General features: G+C 39.7%; 1 protein-coding gene across 1 annotated transcript; it reads left to right on the top strand.

Annotated features, from left to right (window-relative positions):
• The first annotated feature begins 985 nt into the window (after positions 1-985).
• On the top strand, positions 986-18119 carry ANKRD22 (ankyrin repeat domain 22). The gene is made up of 8 exons (XM_016220723.2): positions 986-1046; positions 6011-6123; positions 7334-7450; positions 7684-7875; positions 10674-10781; positions 13295-13372; positions 15563-15661; positions 15936-18119. The coding sequence occupies exons 1-8, from the start codon at positions 986-988 to the stop codon at positions 16011-16013; spliced, it is 846 nt and encodes a 281-aa protein (XP_016076209.2). The 3' UTR covers positions 16014-18119.
• Positions 18120-18251: the final 132 nt, after the last annotated feature.

The raw sequence follows: 18251 nt of genomic DNA, 5'->3' as shown, positions 1-18251 counted from the left end.
TACCATCTGCAATAGAGGCTGTGCTTGGTGCTCAGTGAGAGAACCTGGCTTGGAGTAATCAACCCAGTTACATAAGCGGGACTTTTTTTTTTTTTTTAATATCTCTTTATTGATTTCAGGGAGAGAGACAGAAACATCAATGACGAGAATATTGCACTGCAAAGTATGGCAAAAATTGGAAAAAAGGAAGATGTGTAAGAACTTTACTCAAAGAGCTTAGGAATTCATACTTACCAGAACTATAGAATCTTCTGTAGATGTTTGACTGTCAGCTGGGGACACAGGCTTTAAAAGGAATGTCTTAAAAATCATATCATAATGATGCATCTCTTTAAACTTTGGGAAGGTCTAATGATAAGGTTATCTATGAGCAGACGGATATACAACACACACAACATGTATATGCATGCAGTACACAACATACATGTGCACACACCATGAATATTAATCTTTTAGGAACGGGTCTATTTTTCAGATGCTACTATAGAAAAAAGCTATGTAGTTCAAAGAAGAGAGGGGTTGTTTTGAAATATACAGTGTCCAGAGAGCACAATTTAGGTTGAGCAGGGCTTATTGGGGGAGTTGGTAGAGTTGAGGAGGACTCAGGGAAGACACAATAGAGTTGTGATTAATGGGAAGGCTATTGGACTGGAAATCAAGAAAACCTAGAATTTAGTTCTGATTGTGCCAGGAAGTCTGTGGGAGGCAGTGAGAGTGACAGGAACTGAAAGGGGCAAGGATGTTGTCAGGGGCCGGATCATGCAGGTCTTGTTTGCCAAGATGAGAAATCTCGACTTTATTCTAAAGACAATGGAAAGCAATGAAAGGATTGTAGGAAGAGGAATGGAATGATATGACCCAATTACCGTTTAAAAGGTCACCATGGTAGCTGTGGAAGAATAAATTGGAGAGCTGCAAGAGGGGAAGCTGGGAGCCTGGAATGAAGCTGTCATACTGGGGTGGCAATAGAGGTTGTATTAGGCCGATGGGTGAATCTGAGATACATTTCAACTGCAGTGTGATGCAGGAATGTGATAAGTACCCATGTGAGTGCCTATGGGGGTTTATTCATCTCTGTATCCCTAGAGCCTCACACAGTATCTGGTGAACATTGGGAGCTCAAGGTCTCTTAATTGAATGGAAGAACATAACCAAGAGCTATAGAAGCTTCTGGAACTTTTGTGGGTGGGGTTCATAATGAATTTGTGCATAGGGAAGCATGAGGGTGGGAGAGTCACTGTAGGTTAAAACACTGTTTCTCGAGTTAGATAGATCAGAGTATGAATTCTAGTTCTGCTTCTTACCGGTTAATAACAGCTCTGAGCTGCAGTTTCCTCATTGGCCAAATGTGATGATGACTATCCCCACCAAGATTGCTGTAAGGATGAAATGAGGTGTTGGTGAAGTGCTTAGCTGTGTAGCTGGCATATAGGAAAAGTTCGTATACAGTTCCTATTGTAACTATTAATTTTTTACTGTTCTTTGTAATTTCTCTCCTAAACAGACTTAGTGCAAAAATACCTGTTTTGGTCCATTGAGTGTTTGGAGACACTGGCTACTAAGAGTTCGAGTCCTGGGCCCTTCCCCAGCTCACCCTTCTTTGGGGCAGAGAGCACAGAGAAGTCTTAGGACGATACATCAGTTCCTGTTGGTGGTGTGCTGGGTAGAGTCAGCTGGAGCCAACTTGAACTGGTTTGTTATGAGAGCTGATTTTGCCCAACTCCAAGTTCAGGGACCTCTCCTTGGTAGTTTGAAATCAGCCAGGTGGGAGTAGTTACACCACTCAGATTGACAAACACCACAAAGGTTTTCTTTCTTTTCCACCACCTCCTTCTGGAGAACCAGACGTTACCCACTTATGAGCACACAGTGCTTCCTCTTGGCTCTATATTCACCTCTTTGGTGGCCTGAGGTAGCAGAAAGGTTTCAGGGCTTTTGATTTGCTGGATTCTACCAGCTAGAACCCACTCTTCCTCCACCCTTTCTCCTCACCATTGGAGGCAAAGGCTTGCTTGCCCTTTCCTGGCCTTCCTCACTGTGACCTCAGACCTTCTCGGCTTTGAAGTGTGGCAATGGGGCTTCTTTAGCTTCCTGGCATTGAGGACCACATCCTCTCTCAAGCAGACCTTGTTGCAGAAAGAATAGAAAACACAGGCACAGAGTTAATAGAGCCCGCTGATAAACTAACTTGTCTCTCCAGTGTCATCTGTTACTCTTGTCTTTGCTCACAGCATTCCAGCTGTTCTGGAGCATTCCATGTTCTTGTCTTTGGGTCTTTGAACTTGCTTGTGAGCTAGCTATATGCCTGGCTTTAACTTAGGCCAAATCATGTGTCACCTCCTCAGAGAGGCCTTCCCCAACCACTCTGTCTAAAGGGATCGTCTCCTAGCCACGGCACTCTCTCTATCACATCATCCTATTTTATTTTTTAAAATTGCATTTATAATTACTGAAATTGGGCTTAATGTCCCCCATTTCCTAGAGAGTAAGGTACCCATGATTTTTGCCTGGTGGTTTTCAAAGTCTCGTTTCTCTTTGGCCAACCTCTGATCTTCTGCATGCTCTCACTTCTCTTTCAGACCACTCTCCTCACTCCAATCTTTGAGCTACCTGCTTTTCACCCTCCACCTTTCAACTTGCTTTGTGTATCCTTCAAGGCCCAGCTCATAGTTCATGTCTAAGAAACCTCCTTGTTGTCTTCTACCTATAGCAAGAGCTATGCAGTACCTGAGGCTGCTCACTGACCTTTTGCCAGTAGGTTAAGTCCAGTGTCCCTAACTAGACTGCAGCCTTCCTGAAGTCAGGCTCCCATAGTGATGAGCACCTGGAACATGGATAAAAATCTCTCCTTGATTGACACACTGATCAGCTGTGACCTGGCTGGGGAACTGAGGTTAGGCAAGGGGTTGAGGTTTAGAAAATAATAGCTCAGTGGTTCTGAACCCTGGCTAAGCATTAGGGCACTTTTAAAATACATGCTCAGGTTCCACTACTCACCTGATTTTTGAATCAAAATATATGGAGGGCCCGGCCGGGTGTGGCTCAGCGGTTGAGCGTCCACCTAGGATCCAGGCGATTGGGGTTTGATTCCCGGTCAGGGCACGTGCCCGGGCTGTGGGCTCGATCAATGACTCTCTCATCATTGATGTTTCTATCTCCCTCTCTCCCTCTCCTTTCCTCTCTCTGAAAGCAATAAAGATATATTAAAAAAATAAATAAATAAATGAATAAATAAACAAAGTATATGGAGGTAAGGCTATTCAAAGTTCCCTGAGTGATTCTGAGGGTTGAGAACCATTGCAAAGGTGAAAGAAACAAGCCCCCATCGTGATTACAAAGCCATAATGAGACACTGCAACTCTTACAGTCCTACTAGGTAAGGAGCAATCAAAACTCTGGAAACTTGGAATATTAAGAACAACTTTTTGTATACTTTAGTCTTCCCACTAAGGGGTCAAGAACTTGGTGCTAGAGCCCCACCCCTGTCCCAACTTCCCAGGCCCTAAATTTTAAGCCATGTCTCTGGGTAGTATATGACATACCCAGCATGTTGATGATTAACTAAAATATTCTGAATATGTTATTTAACATAGTCACATTTTCCACTGCTCCAAGTATAATAGATATCACAGCTAGAAAAATACTTGGTATTACTTTAATAATATAGAAATATCTGAGCTACTTGCCATTATAGATGGCTCCAAAAACAAAGTTTCCACCCCATCCCACTTTTTGGTACTGTTTTCCCTAAAGTGTAATGAGTCTTCCCTAATTCCCAGTCTAAAGAAGGATCCTGGGGAACCCTGCCTGAGGATCAGAGGACTGGATAAGTTATACATCAACCATCTCATTTTAAATGTGCCAGAACAATTTCTAAGGAGGATTTGTTGGGTTTTGAAGCAAAATGATTCTGGTAAAGAGCCTTATGTACTAATGAAGTCTCTTCCCACAAAAGGAAAAAATATATTTTTCTTCTAAAAATTAAGAAATCAGAGAACAATAGTGAACACCTGTTAGGTTTCATTTGATTTGCACGATTGATTCCAAGCCTTTCTTTCTAACAACTCATTTGTTCACTACTGTGATTTTAAAATTTCTTAGTGTATTTCTTCTTTCAGACAAAAAAAAGGCACAGAATTATTTTTAAAGCTTGTCTTTGACCCAGTTAGCATTTATGTAACATGAAGGAAGGTCCCAGCAGTCACTGGGTTACGAGGAATATTAGCAGTGAGGGGAAAATCAAGGCTGAGCACAGTTACCCCTTCTCTCCAATGTCCCCCTCACCTGTTTAACCCGTGTTCCTCGGTGCCTTCACTGCAACCTCGTGGGGACCTGCAGTGCAGTCTGCTCACCCCTTGTTCATTGCTGTGTTATGACCGTGGCTCAATTTCTTACTTGAAGTCTTTGCTTATGCCCCTTCCTCTACCTTCTCACATCTGTCCACCATGCTCCAGGACACCCCTTCCTTGATGGTGTAGCACAGTGTTCCCTTTCTTTCTCTTCCCGGGGTCATCCTTAGTGGCCTCCATATCCACAATATTCACTCCCCATTTCTTGACCTCTGTGTCTACGCCAAATCAGCCACCCAACAAGATCTCCCTACTTCACATTTTGGACAAAGTTCTGTCTGCAATGCTTAGAATTTGGCACCTCTGTCTCCTGTCATAACTTCTTAACTGGTCATAATTCCCACTAAAACACATGTACTGACTCTGCTCCAATCCATCTCTGTTTTTACCTGCTTCTCTCTCTTCTTTTTTCCCCATCAAGTCCACAGGTCTCTACCTGGTTTACATATGTTGGCCATTCAGTCTGAATTCCATGGTGAACTCCTCTCCTCTCCTATCCCTTGCCTAACACATATTTTTTAACCTTTGCTCTTTGTCCCCTTCATGTTCTCCACCCTCCCCTGACAATAGGTTCGCTAAAGGAAGTAACAGACCTATACTGTAGGCTCAGCCCACTGTAGCTTCTTAATGTGTTTCTACAACCTGATGCTTCAAGTGATTTTATATTTTTATTCATCTCATGTAGACACTTTCATTATGACTGTCCCAAATATCCCCACCATGCTGAAGAGCCTTTTCCACCCTTGCCACAATTTCCTCTCCTATGCCATCAACCCATTCATCTATGTAAACATAAATGCTATTTACAAAGTAATCTATGTATATTCATTTATAATAAATATTAGCATAAAACATAAGATGGAACCTCAGACTTTCTGGAAAAAATATCACACAATATAAAGTTCTCTCTACTCCAAATCTCCCTCTTTCTTCCCTTGCTTTGGCCTTAGATCCAGAGTGGTCATTCTGTTTAGTAAGGCACACGCATCCATTTTTGCTCTCTAGCCTATCACCTCTTCAGTCTCTTTGGGCAATTATCTACTCTTTCATAACCACCCCTGCCATCGTCACTGGCTCATTATGTTGTAATAATTATTAGTGTAGCTAGCATTAATTGAGGGTTTATTGTGAGTCAGATCTGAGCTAAGTGCTTCATCTACACAGTCACCTTTAATACTTTCTGTAACCTGATAAAGAAGATGTGATTATTAAATGGAGAAGGAAACTGAGCACAGAGAGTTTGGAACTCAGAAGTTTGCTTCCAGAGCCTGTGCTTATTACCACTTGAACACACCACTTTGCCTACAAACATGCAGAACGTTGGCCATACTCTGCTACACCCATTTATGTACTCGTGAGCAACCTCTTAGCCTTCACTGCCAAATTTACCGCAAATTCCCCTCCAAAACATCCTCTAATTCTTCATAGGCCGTGTGTGCAGGCCCTTGTGTACTGCCTTCTGCCCCATCACTGTATAAAAATTGATCTCTGAATGATCATTAATGATCAAATCCAGCAATCTTTTCTTGTACTTCATTCTCTTGAGTCTATCTCTTCTTGAAACATTTTCATCTAGGCCGTATATTTTTCATCTAGGCCGTATATTTTTTTCTGGTTTCTCCTGCAACCTCTCTGACCACCATGCCTTTACCTCTTGGCAGATATTGCTACTTCTAGGTCTCTAGAATTTGGAGAAAGAATCTGGATCTATAACCAAGAAGGCTTGGGCACCAGAAGGCCAGGGCAGAAGACGACTGATGAGTTTTCTGAGACTGTAGGCTGTAGCTTAATTGTGGGTGCAAGTGCAACCAAAAAAGCCTCAAACACATGATTTTTTAGCCAGAAGACATTCTGAAGGCTGTTTTTAAATTGCCTGAAGTAATTAGATCCAGAAAGTACGCATTCTAGAGTCATTCCCCTTAATTTGCTTCCAGGCATTGTCAGCTATGAGCTGTGTGACTTTAGCAAGGCAGACAGCCTCCCTCGGTTTCACCCGAACAAAATGGATATAATAATAATAGCCTATAGGGTCACTGTGAGGGTTAAATGAAATAAATGAAGTGCTCAGTAAAAGCGCATTGTAATTTATTCACTTACCTATTTACTCATGAAATGTATATTGAATGCCCACTTTTTGTCAGGCATATGCAGGATGCTGGGCGCCGGGGATACAATGCTGTACAAATGCAGACACAAGACCTGCTTTCATGGAGTTTACAATCTAGTTGGGGAGATAGCTGTTAACAACACACATCTTTAGTTAGGTCAAGGATATTGATAGGGAGTGGTGGGTGGTGATGTTGGAAAGATAAGATTTGTGAGATTTGAAGAGTCATATGTGCCAGCTTGGGGACAGCATCCTAATCTGGTTGGTCACCACTGTAGGCTTCCAGCAGGGAAGTGATAAGAAGCTGCTGTAGTCTTGGTGAGAACCATGAAGATCTGAACTAATACCTTGACAGTAAGGATGGCTAGAAGGGTTCTGAGAGTTTGGGGGGATAGAATTATAATGGTAAATTCTCAAATTCTTATTGTTTTCGTCTACACCCTGAGTTTCTCCAAGTTCCAGGAACTTTAGAGGCCAAGATAATTCATTACTGTTTCCTCAACCCAAATGGACAGCCTCCTATTCTCTCTCTTTCCTAGCTCGCCGACCAACACTTTTGGGTTTTCCTTCTTTCTCTTGTCAGGGCTTTTATGACACTGAGCTGCCTCCTAGTGGAGACTGAGAATTTATAACAGCATAGAATTTTTTCAGCGATTTTACAATTCATGCAACAAATCGTATGTCTAACTGGGCCAGGCATATGCTTTACTTTTCACAAACAAGACTCTGCATCTAGGATACAAGAAGCCTAGGAAATATTGAAAGATAAGATTAGGTCAATATTTTAAATAATATCGCTCAAGTGGGACTGAGAAAACTTTCAGAGACATCAAGTGACTACAGGAAAACTATTCAGTTTTTCCTTTTCTTGTTTTAGTTAAGTCTTAGTAAGGATTTTGAGGAGCCCGAGCAGAGGGTGCTGTATTTGGTGTCCTATGGGAATGTGGACCCTGTGTTGTCAAATATTTCCTTTTTTGCGGGGGGAGGTACAAAAGTTTGTACATTTCTGTATGTCAAGCAATTTAGGAAATCGTAAGGGGTTCTTTAGGGACCCAATGTTTGTTCTACACTTAACACTGGGCAAAACTGAGACCAAAAATCTCACTGACAAAGCAATACATTACGATTTGGAAACACTTGAATTTTAAATGACTGATAATGATTTTTTTCTTCTTTTTGTGGTTTAATTATGCTTATATTTCAAAATCTATTTTTGTTTCTTCTCAGCCCATCTGCCAGGCAGCTTATCAGAACGACTTTGGTCAGGTGTGGAAGTGGGTGAGGGAGGACAGCAGCTACGTCAACGTTCGAGATGGCTTTAACGGGGACACTCCCCTGATCTGCGCCTGTAGGCGGGGGCACCTGCGGATCGTTTCCTTCCTTTTAAGGAGAAATGCTGATGTGAACCTCAAAAACCAGGTGAGGCCCTGACGGGAGTAGAGCAAGTAACTGACCATGGTGCTTTCTTTCCCCTCGCGTCAATGGAAGCAGTGAATGTCACGCTTGTAGCTCCTGATAACAACATTTTTTTTGGCCTTTCCTTTAGAGAGACTGACATATTATTATGACATTTTATTAGGCTAGAAGACAAACTAAAACATAATTCAATCAGCAGGCATACTTTGTGGTTAATTATGTCCTTGTACTTCTGAAAAAGAAGAGAATGGTTCACTCATTTGACTGAATACAGCTTCTCTTCCTTTCCTTCGCCTCCCCATGCTTTTCCTTGCCCCCCCCCTTCTCTCCCAGCTCCTCCTCTCACTATTACAGGAGTAATGGGAAAGATTTCCCTGGGGAAAAATATTGACCGGCTGGTGCTAGTTCATTCGTTGGGTTTTTACTTTCTGTGTCAATGTATTCGTCTCCAGAAGATTCTAAAGTTTGCTTATAGAATAAAAGAATGCTAGTGAAAGATTTGCCAAGGACAAATAAGCTAATGAACCAGAGGCCGCTTGAAGTCACATAGGAAGGCTTGAAAGATGCAGCATTAGCTGGCGTGGAGTCCTCAGTGAAGGAAGAACAGAACATGTGTCTATTGCTGTGACTATCCTTCCAGAACCCCCTTGGAACTTCCAGTGTCTGCATCATAGTAAAGGCAACCTTTAGAGCACACAAAGTAAACACAAAAAGTCACTATTTTGTAATAGTTATGAATGCCTTACATCCACTCATGTATATTTAATGGGGAAAAACGGCCGGTAGGACCTTCCAACTCAGTTTAAAGACCAGCCATTTGGAGTAATAATGTAGTATCAGAAAAATAAATCATTGCTGGGCTTTCTTGCTTGTGCTTACTATTTTTTTGTTTGGTTGGGTTTCAAAGCAAGTCATGTCTGGGCTGAATCTAACAGAACCGCAGCTTAGTAGAGTATGACATGGGCACCCAGCTGAAGAAACAGGTGCGTGGAGTTGTGGTCAGAGGGGGTGGTGAAAACAGATGCCGATGAGCCCACATCCTCTCTCAGAGACTTACTTTTAGGAAGCTGATGGAGGCAGATGTTCGCCAACACAGGGGCAGGGCTGAGGGGCACCCTTATCTCTGTTTTGCAGAGAACCTGAGCCAGCCTCCTGGGACCCTCTTGTATTATAAGTATCATGGAAAGGATTTCAGTGGATACCTCAGATTAATAGAGATTTTTTCAGAATAAGTGGTTTGCATTTTCTAGTTTAAAAATATTTTAATGTTTTTAAAATGTTCAACCTTTTTCATTTTTCCCAAATACTAACTTCTGTACATTAATAATTTGAACCAGTGGTTTCTCATTTCTTAAATCTATGTTTATGAGTTATTTTCAGAAGAACTAAACAGAGGCCTTAAAAACAAACAAGAAGCTCTGCTAGTGATTCAGATGCACATGCTTAATAGAGAAGATTGATTCTATGGAAAGCAAATTAAAACATAAAGATAGATATAGATACACATATACATATATTTTAGTTTGTCAAATTGACCTTGCTTAGACAAGAAAATCAAGTGTAGATCAGGAAGGAAGTTTAAATCATCATTTTACTGGAGCACAATATGAAAAGCATGAATACCTTTTACCCCAGGAATTATATTTTTAGAAACTTATGCTAAAACAAACTTAGAAATGTTGACAAATCTTTATGAATGAGTATGTTCAAGCCATCTTGTTTATGAAAATCACATGTTAAAAACTCAAATGTCTAACAGGTAGTGTTTAGCTAAATAAATTAGAATGGCTTTATTCAATAGGAAGCCAAACAGCCTTTACAGTCATATGTTTAAAACCATTAAATGGCATGGAAAGATGCACATATGCTAAATGTTAATGGAAAAAAAGCATATATAATTTTGCAGATGCAATGTAGACCAACATTTAAAAATTCCACATATATGCATTTTAAAAGATTGAAAGGAAATACAGCAACATGTCAACAATGAACTCTGGGCTATTTGATAAGGGGTGATTTTAAATTCATTCTATTATTATCTTCTTGCTTAGTTTACAAAACTTTTATAGAGAACATATATACCTTTATATTAGAAAAGCAAAGTCTTATTTGAGAAAAGTGCCTCCCCCAAGTGGAAGAAGTAGAAGTTCACCCCCCTCTCTCTCTCTGGCTTTCCCTGTCCTCTCATTGATCTCCTTGATTCCACTCACAACAGCCTGTTCTGCATTATCCTTACATGGGCATGCTTCCATCTCCCCTGGTTGATTATGAGACCCTGAGGCTTACCATTCCTCACAGTCCTTAGAAACTTCAGTTTATCACTTGATAAATATTTATGTACTTGAATTAAATTGAGTTATTTCCATTATTTTAGCACTGCCCGTATGTATGTAGAATCAGAAAAATTGCCATGTGATTAAGAATTTTTTATGAACAAACCACAAAATGAATAACTGTAACCATTGATGATTAGGATTTCCATATTGAGTTTAGTCCTATGTTTAAACTTCAGTGTATTTTTTCCCCCAAAACTAAGATGAGTATGAGAATCCATCCTTTGATGATTTGTAAAATGAACATTTCACCTGCTATATTTCTGTGACCCTCCCCCAGTTTTTTCTTTAGACTCTACTGTGTTCAATATTCTAATCAATGTAATAAGACATATTCCACAGAAAAAAAGGTGGCATGGGTAGCATAAGAATGAAAAGCACAAACTAAATTTCTTGATAGGGTAATCTGAAAATAGGAAGTTTGAAATGAGACATTTTATTTATGAAGAGTTCTCTTCTAATTTTCAGAAAGAGAGAACCTGCTTGCATTATGCTGTGAAGAAGAAATTTACCTTCTTTGACTATCTGCTCATCATCCTCTTAATGCCTGTCCTGCTAATTGGCTATTTCCTCATGGTGAGTACACTTGTGAGCAAAGGATCGATGACTAGGAGATCAATAGCATGACTGACTCGTCAAGGGGTGCTGGGCTTGTGAGAGGTAAAGAAATAACAAACTAAGCTCTTGGTTTGTATTCTATAAATGAAGTTTCCAACATCCATTTGATGCGTGATCAATAGTAAAATCATCTGTACAATGTTTATTTAGAAAAATAAATTAATCTTAAGTTGAAGGAGTCTTGACTTGGGGTGATGAACACACAATAATATACAGTTGATGTATTATAGAATTGTAGACCTGAAATCTATCTACTTTTATTGACCAAGGTCACCCACATAAGTTCAGTTTACAAAAAGAATCATCTTTAGGAAGCACAAAAATCTTGAATATTAAAATTAAAATTCCCCCCTCCTACTATTTATTTTCTCCCTTGAGTTTCTGATTGTTAAGGACCCACTCTTATTGTGAGTTAAAAAACAGATTTACAGCCAGTAGCTGACAAACATAGAAGATCTGCAGAGAATTTGAAGCCCGCCTTTCACCTAAAGAATGTATTCATACTTCAATGAGTCTTTGGCATGCAGTAATGTTCTTGAGTGAATAGAGATTTAGTTGGTGTAGGAATGCAGTGGGTAGAAGATGAAGCTCGGGTTTTCTTGTTGTTTTTCAAATAACGTGACAGCTTTGCAATGTTTTCCATTTGGTTTTCGGTTCTCCTGTGGCCGGTTCCACCTTTGAAAGATGATTTAACAGATGTGCAATTTACTCCAGTTAGATGACCAATTTCTCTTCTCTTTGTAGCAAATAGACCATGAATGTTAGTTATGCATGTTAACATAAGCTCCAGAACAAAGTCTACCAATCAAAAATGTTATTACCTCCTTGGGTATTTAAATTTTACAGAATTTGAGGAACTGAAATTAAATATGATAATGTTGATTTTGATGCTTGAATTTATTTAGAGAGAAAACTATAATTCACTGATAATTCACATAATCTGCCTCTATCTTTGAAAAGTTCTTGAAAAATTAGTTGTGTATTTAGTACATAACATTCAAATATTTGTAGCTTTGGGGCCAGGGAATCTATCATTCATTTGCAAACGTCTTTAGAGATCATGAAGAAAACATCACTACTATGATTGGCAAGGTTCATTCAGAATATTTTGATGCACAACTCAGTTTTCTAAGACAGTCCAATATTTAAAAGCTGAAGGCCTGGGCAAAATGACTAATTGTAATGACTAGCTTGGCTCTGATTGCACATGCACCCTACTTATTTATGGGGCCTGAAATGCTTAATTTGTGATGCATAAAGAAGGATTAATGACATGAGAAGAAATGATAGGTTAAGGGACCAGAAAGGACTGTGTTACTTCAGAGAAGGGAAGAAGAGAAAGTCACTTTGGACATTGACACAGGAGGAAAGCACAAGACAGAAGACCACTGGATGGAGCTTCCTTCCTAGATGATAAAGGGGCTGAACTCCAGGATGTGCCCCCCAGAGCAGGAAGAGCTGTGCTCTGGCGAGCAATGGGACGGACATTAGGGGGATGCTCAATCTGTCGTGTGGTCAGAATCTCAGGGGAAGAGGCAGGAAAAGTGGATTTATGCAAAGCTTAGTTAGTTTCATCCTTTTCTCCAATCATTTAATGCAAACTTATGGACCCAGTAGGTGCTGGCACTGCCCTGGGTGTTAGGGATAAACTATGAACCCAGCAGGTATAGTCCTCCTGAGAGTTAGAGGGCAGTGATGAATGAGCCATTAATCAATAATGGCAGAAAAACATGAAAATTCCCATGAGGTAGGTGGTTCAGAGGAGTGATAATGTTATGAGAGTCCAGAAGAGAGGGTTTTTGCATGGCCAGCTTGGTCAGGGAAAGCCTCCTGGAGGAAGAGGGTCTTGGGCTGAGATAGTAAAGATGTTTTTTATTGTTATTTTATTTTTTGATTACAGAGATACTTAAAATTAAGTTACCAGGCAAAGAAAGGAGGAAGAAGGCTTCTAGACAGAAGGAATATTCAGTGTAACTATTCTATGACACTAGGGAGCCTGGTGGGAATGAAAGGCTAACTAAAGGCCAGTGTGGCTAGAGCCAGGTGAGCCAGGAGGCGGAGAGTCAGCGGCTAGGCCGTAAGTGGAGGCCGAGACAGGGGCCTTTGCAGGCCCGGCGGAAGAGTTGGCTTTGCCCTCAGAGCTATGGGATGTCATTGGAGGGTTTTGAGCCAGGAAGGGAGACAGGTCACTGGGCCCTGTTCTCAGTAGGACTTGGTAAGTCCGGAGTGTGGCCCCAGAACCTGCATTTCTAAGTTCCCAGGTTCTGATGCTAGTCAGGTCTACACTCTGAGAGCTCTGGCTTTACCTAATTGATATTGGAAGGGGGTGTGGAGGCAGGGGACATTTTTTAAAAGGTACATGGGCACATAGGGCTATTGGATTAAAATAAATCCTATTGATTGGAATAGTTCGGACATGAGATGAAGAAAGTGTTTGTAAACAAACCTCTTGTCCTGGTCATTTGCAATAGGTATCCAAGACAAAGCAGAATGAGACTCTTGTCCGAATGCTACTTGATGCCGGCGTCGACATTAATGCTGCAGACTGTGTAAGTTTGTATTTTTAGTCATTTTGATACAATATTCAAAATGGTATCTGTAGGTAGTATATTTATCATCTATAAAGCTGCTCACTTTATGTTCCTTTTGCATTTCTTTTTCTTTTTTTTCCCACTGCCAGTAAGGTGACCTTGAGGTTGTTTATAGACTGCCACTAAACTCGTGGGAATAAAATCGTTATTGACTATGGAACATTTTTTTTTTTTTTTAAAAAGTGCTCCACCACTGGTGAGAAGTTGAGGAAGACGAAGGCTCTGATGGCAGAATTCCTCCTTGGTAGTTGAGAGGCTGGAATCGGAATGCCTACGTGTAAACCTAGGCTTGCCACTTTTTTACCTGCGTGCCTTTGGGCAAGTTATAAACTTACTCGACTTTCAGTTTCCGCCTCTGGAACATGAGGGTATCGATAATTTACAGGGGTGATTCATATAAAACACTTAGCAGAGTTAGCAGCTGCTACTGCAGCCAAGATCCCAACCAGCAAAGGGTCCCATCTGTAAACTAAAAAAAATGACAAAGGTCAAGGAAAATCCACATGATGGTAAGAGCAGTGATAGTGACGGGAGCAGCCTCGGCTGACTTCTCCCTGCTTGTAAACAGAAGGCTTCCCCTCTTTGCGACTGCACCCTGGAGCTCGTCTTCCTCCCTTACATGACCATAAGTGGGTCAAAGCTTATTTGTAAAGTTTTATTTGATTATATTGACTGAAGGAAATTTTTGATTCCTAGTTCTGTACTGAAAAAGTGGGCCAGTCATAATTTGATTCTAAAAAAACCAATATTCTTGTTTTGATCCCTAATTTATGTTGTATACATCTCTGTGTATATTACCATTCTATGTTCTGTGATAAAGTGTCCCTGTTTCTATTAATTACTTACATCATTTTAGTTTGGGTTGTATTGTTATCATATGTTTAAATGTAGGTAGTTCTAGTTCTCTCTTTTTTACTTTCTCTCTCTCTCTGTGTATGTGTGTGAGAGACAGAGAAAGAGAGAGAAAATTTATGAAATGTATGCTTTTCCTTTTATTCCAAATATAATTTTTGGACTAATTTTGATATACTACTACTGTGAATCATCATTTTCTTAGATAATTTTGAAATGTATTAAGAAGTCATTAATGATTAAGTAAAAGGTAATTCAAATGTTTAAAACTTTGCTTGTGAACAAAATTTCTCTAGGATATTTTCTTAGTTATCTATGTCTATCTCTGTCTCTAGATAGAGAATTACATTCCTGTGTATGCTCATACATATATGCACAAACAGGCACATATTTTTACCACTATTTTTCAAAAATGACCTGTATATAAAGATACATTTTCCAACCTTAAGCAATGCAACGTATATTTTTTAGACTCTCTTTATTTCACATGGAAAAATTCAGAGCCAGATCTTCCATTCAGCGTACTATCACTTACTAAAAAATATGAGATTACAGCATTATTTCCTATGATCTTAGAGGAGTTTTTGGGGAAAAAGATCCAGAGTCAATTCTGTTAATCTTGATAGTCAAGGATATTATTTCTTCACTTAACAAAACCATGGTTGTTTGGCTTTGAAAGGCAAAATTTTTAGCACAAATGCCCCAGCTACAAATTTCTTTTGACCTGTAGTTAGTGTTTTAAACTAGTACCAACAGAGTAGATCCCCTAGTTTATAATACGTAATATAACCCACAGCAAACCAAGAATGGGGGGCTTCTATGTCAAACTGCACTGGTCCTATAGGTGTGCCGGAGAAAGATGACCACCAGCCACCTTCTTCAGACTGTGGGATTTTTGATAAAAATCCATAGATGATGATATCTGCAAAATGGCCCATGTGGAGACTAAGGGAAAAGGTGGAAACATGATCACGGTGCCGATAGGCCAGGCATACAGAATTCTCCAAAGAAACCTTGGGATGAGTCAGCATCAGCTTTTTATAAGTTGTTTTTCTTAGTTTGGAACAGAAAATAAGAAAAGAAGATATTAATGGCTTATAGAACATTAATAATATACATAGTGAGGCAGAAAAGACTTTAAGGACAAGAAATATTGTTGCACTGAGATGGTTGCAGACTGTTTTGCTTAGCTGTGCTCCAGAAAATGTGAAGAGCGCGTGCTGAGAAGCCCCACGCTGTGGTCTGGGTCTGTGGGGCTCCCTGGCTGAGCTGCTGTGTTGGTCCTTTGTGTTTCAGTTCGGCTGCACTGCGTTACATTACGCCTGCGAAATGAAAAACCAGACTCTCATCCCTCTGCTCCTTGAGGCCCATGCGGACCCTGCACTAAGAAATAAGGTAAGAACCTGCGGCCTGTGGCCTGAGGTACCTCCAGCAGCATGGTCTTCTAAGTCCGGCCTTGTGTTGAATTCACCTAACTGCCTCTGACGTTAACAGCAAAATTAATTATCCTCGTTAAAGAATTAAGTTATCCTATTACTGTTAGGTCGGAATAACATTTAAAGTCTTTGCCAAGCCTGAGAGTCGATCAGTCTAAACTGTTTACTGGACCCTTTGCATTGACATTTGATTCTACTAGAGATAAATAACTATAACTTCTTTTTCTTGTCAGCATGGTGAAAGTTCCCTGGATATTGCACGAAGATTAAAATTTTCCCAGATTGAATTAATGCTAAGAAAAGCGTCATAGTCCTTGTGGCCTCAGACGGAGACACAGAAAGAGTGAAAGGACTGGATTCTGTCTGCATCTTGGACTATTGGTCGGTGGGCCACTCAGCTGGATGCTGCCGCTATATGGGGATAGCGATGATTGCCAGGGGTAATGTTGTTGAAGAGCTTTGTAGTCGTGTTTCTGCTCAACGGAGCTCACCGTGGCCCTAATCCTTCTAGGAGAAAACACTGACGCTGTTGGATTCTCCACTTCAGTCAAAAAGGTGATGCTTCGATTCAGTCTCTCCCGAAGAAGGCCAGAGCTCTGCCGGTGACCTGCCTTCTCAGCCCTGGGCTCCTGTGAGAGGCTGTCCCATCTATGTCACGCCCAGGGGACACTGTTCCTCCCATGGGCCCTTTAAGTAGTAGGAGGAATGGAAGCATGTACATTTGTATAGAATGATGGGTGTATGTGTGTGGGTTTAGAGATCCACATGGAAATGTTCCTTTGGCAAAACAACTTCAACTTCAACAAAAACATTATCACTGATCAGTGGTTTTACACCACAGAAACTGGCAAATGCTAAAATCAAGGCTTCTTTTCCTGTCTTTCTGGAGAATCAGTTTACCAGCCCACTGCTAAACATTTTGCTGTCAGTTTACAAATAAAAGCCACCTTGACTTTGAAGAAGACTATGTGATGATAAAATGCTTGTTTAAAAATATCTTTGCTTCTCTTGTGAATGCAAGGCAGCTACTAAACTTGTTAGTTCTTTTTATTTTATTGATAAAATTTAAAATATTACTGTAGTTTATCTGGGTAAAGTATTTCTCTACAAGAAATAGAGCTATACGATGAGGTAGTATTTGGATTATACTTCTAGATGAGAGATAGAATATCAAAATATCTGTCCAACTCCTTTGTCAATGAGACAGAGTGGAAAGAAACATATTTTTAAAAATGATTAAATTTTACAAAGCATGACTGAATCATGAATATCTTTAGACATAAATGAAGCCACACAGTGTATGGTAATAAATATGTCTAAGAATGAAAGATTTACCATCCTTGAACAGAACAAAGTTCTAATAAAAATCAAATCCAAAAATATTTAATGAGCTATGTACTGGGCTGTAAGGCACATATTGCATGAGAGAAGTAGCAATGTGTAGATGTAGATGCTAAAGCCCTCAACTATCTCTTAATGATTATTTAAGATCCATTCATACTGTACTGAGTGACCCAGTGACTCTAGAAGATTAAAAAAATAAAGTGAACCTCACACATCAATGTACCTTTGATACACAGCAGTATGCCTTCAATTCAGAAGTTTTCAAAATTGCTCTACTGATTCCAGAGTTTTGAAAAATTATACTATTACTCATGTAATTTATATCTGTCATCTTTGAAACTGTGCGAAAAGTGAATAATTTTTAAAAGAAATAACCAGATTTTTTAATGAGCAGGGCAGTTGTCCAGCACTAACTTTGTCAAGATCAAAGGAGAAAATACATGACATTTGTTTTATTTTGTTGGTGACATTACAAAATTTTCTTCCTAGCTTTTAATTTTTAGAGGCAGAAAGCCAGGTCAGACATTTTTAGCCAATAGGTTTTGTAGCAACTCTCAAACAAGCCTGAAAGAGAATCTAGGTACTAAAATACACACATACACTTTGTGCAATGCATAATGCATTTATTGGAAAACTCATAAAATTCTACAAAAGTATCTCCTCTGAGATTCAACTATACAACTTGGCCCATTTGAAGATGCTTAAAATATATTTATCCATACTGCACATTGATTTTTGTTTCTGTTTATTTATCTATTTTTTGGTTAAAGCAGCTTGGCTTTCTGAGGTAATGCTATGTCTCTATGGCAATAAGGTGAAAGTATCTAATTTATTTTGTGTAAGTTAACAACAGTCCAGACATTCAAGACTTCTCTCTCGTCCCAATTTGTCATTTTACTTTATTGTTCCAAAATATGGCTTGTAGAAAAATAAATACATGTTTTAGGAAAGTTTACCTGAATGATATAGTGGATATAGATAATTTCTAGCTCTTCCAATAAAATTGTCTATAGATAATTTCTAGCTCTCGAATAAAACCTACCCTTCAAATGGTAAACTATATAATAGCACATGAAACCTATGTTCAGCCAATGAGTAGTTCAATTAGCTAAAACTTTTGTCAGTTTTAGTGCCAAATGCAGGAAATTGGAAAGAATATATAGTAAACCTCTGCCTTCTCTTCTCCACCTCCCTTCTACTGATAG

Source organism: Miniopterus natalensis, chromosome 14 (genome assembly GCF_054644295.1).
Source record: "Miniopterus natalensis isolate mMinNat1 chromosome 14, mMinNat1.hap1, whole genome shotgun sequence".
In the NCBI taxonomy this organism is placed as follows: Eukaryota; Metazoa; Chordata; class Mammalia; order Chiroptera; family Miniopteridae; genus Miniopterus; species Miniopterus natalensis.
This window is presented reverse-complemented; position numbering and strand designations above follow the sequence as displayed.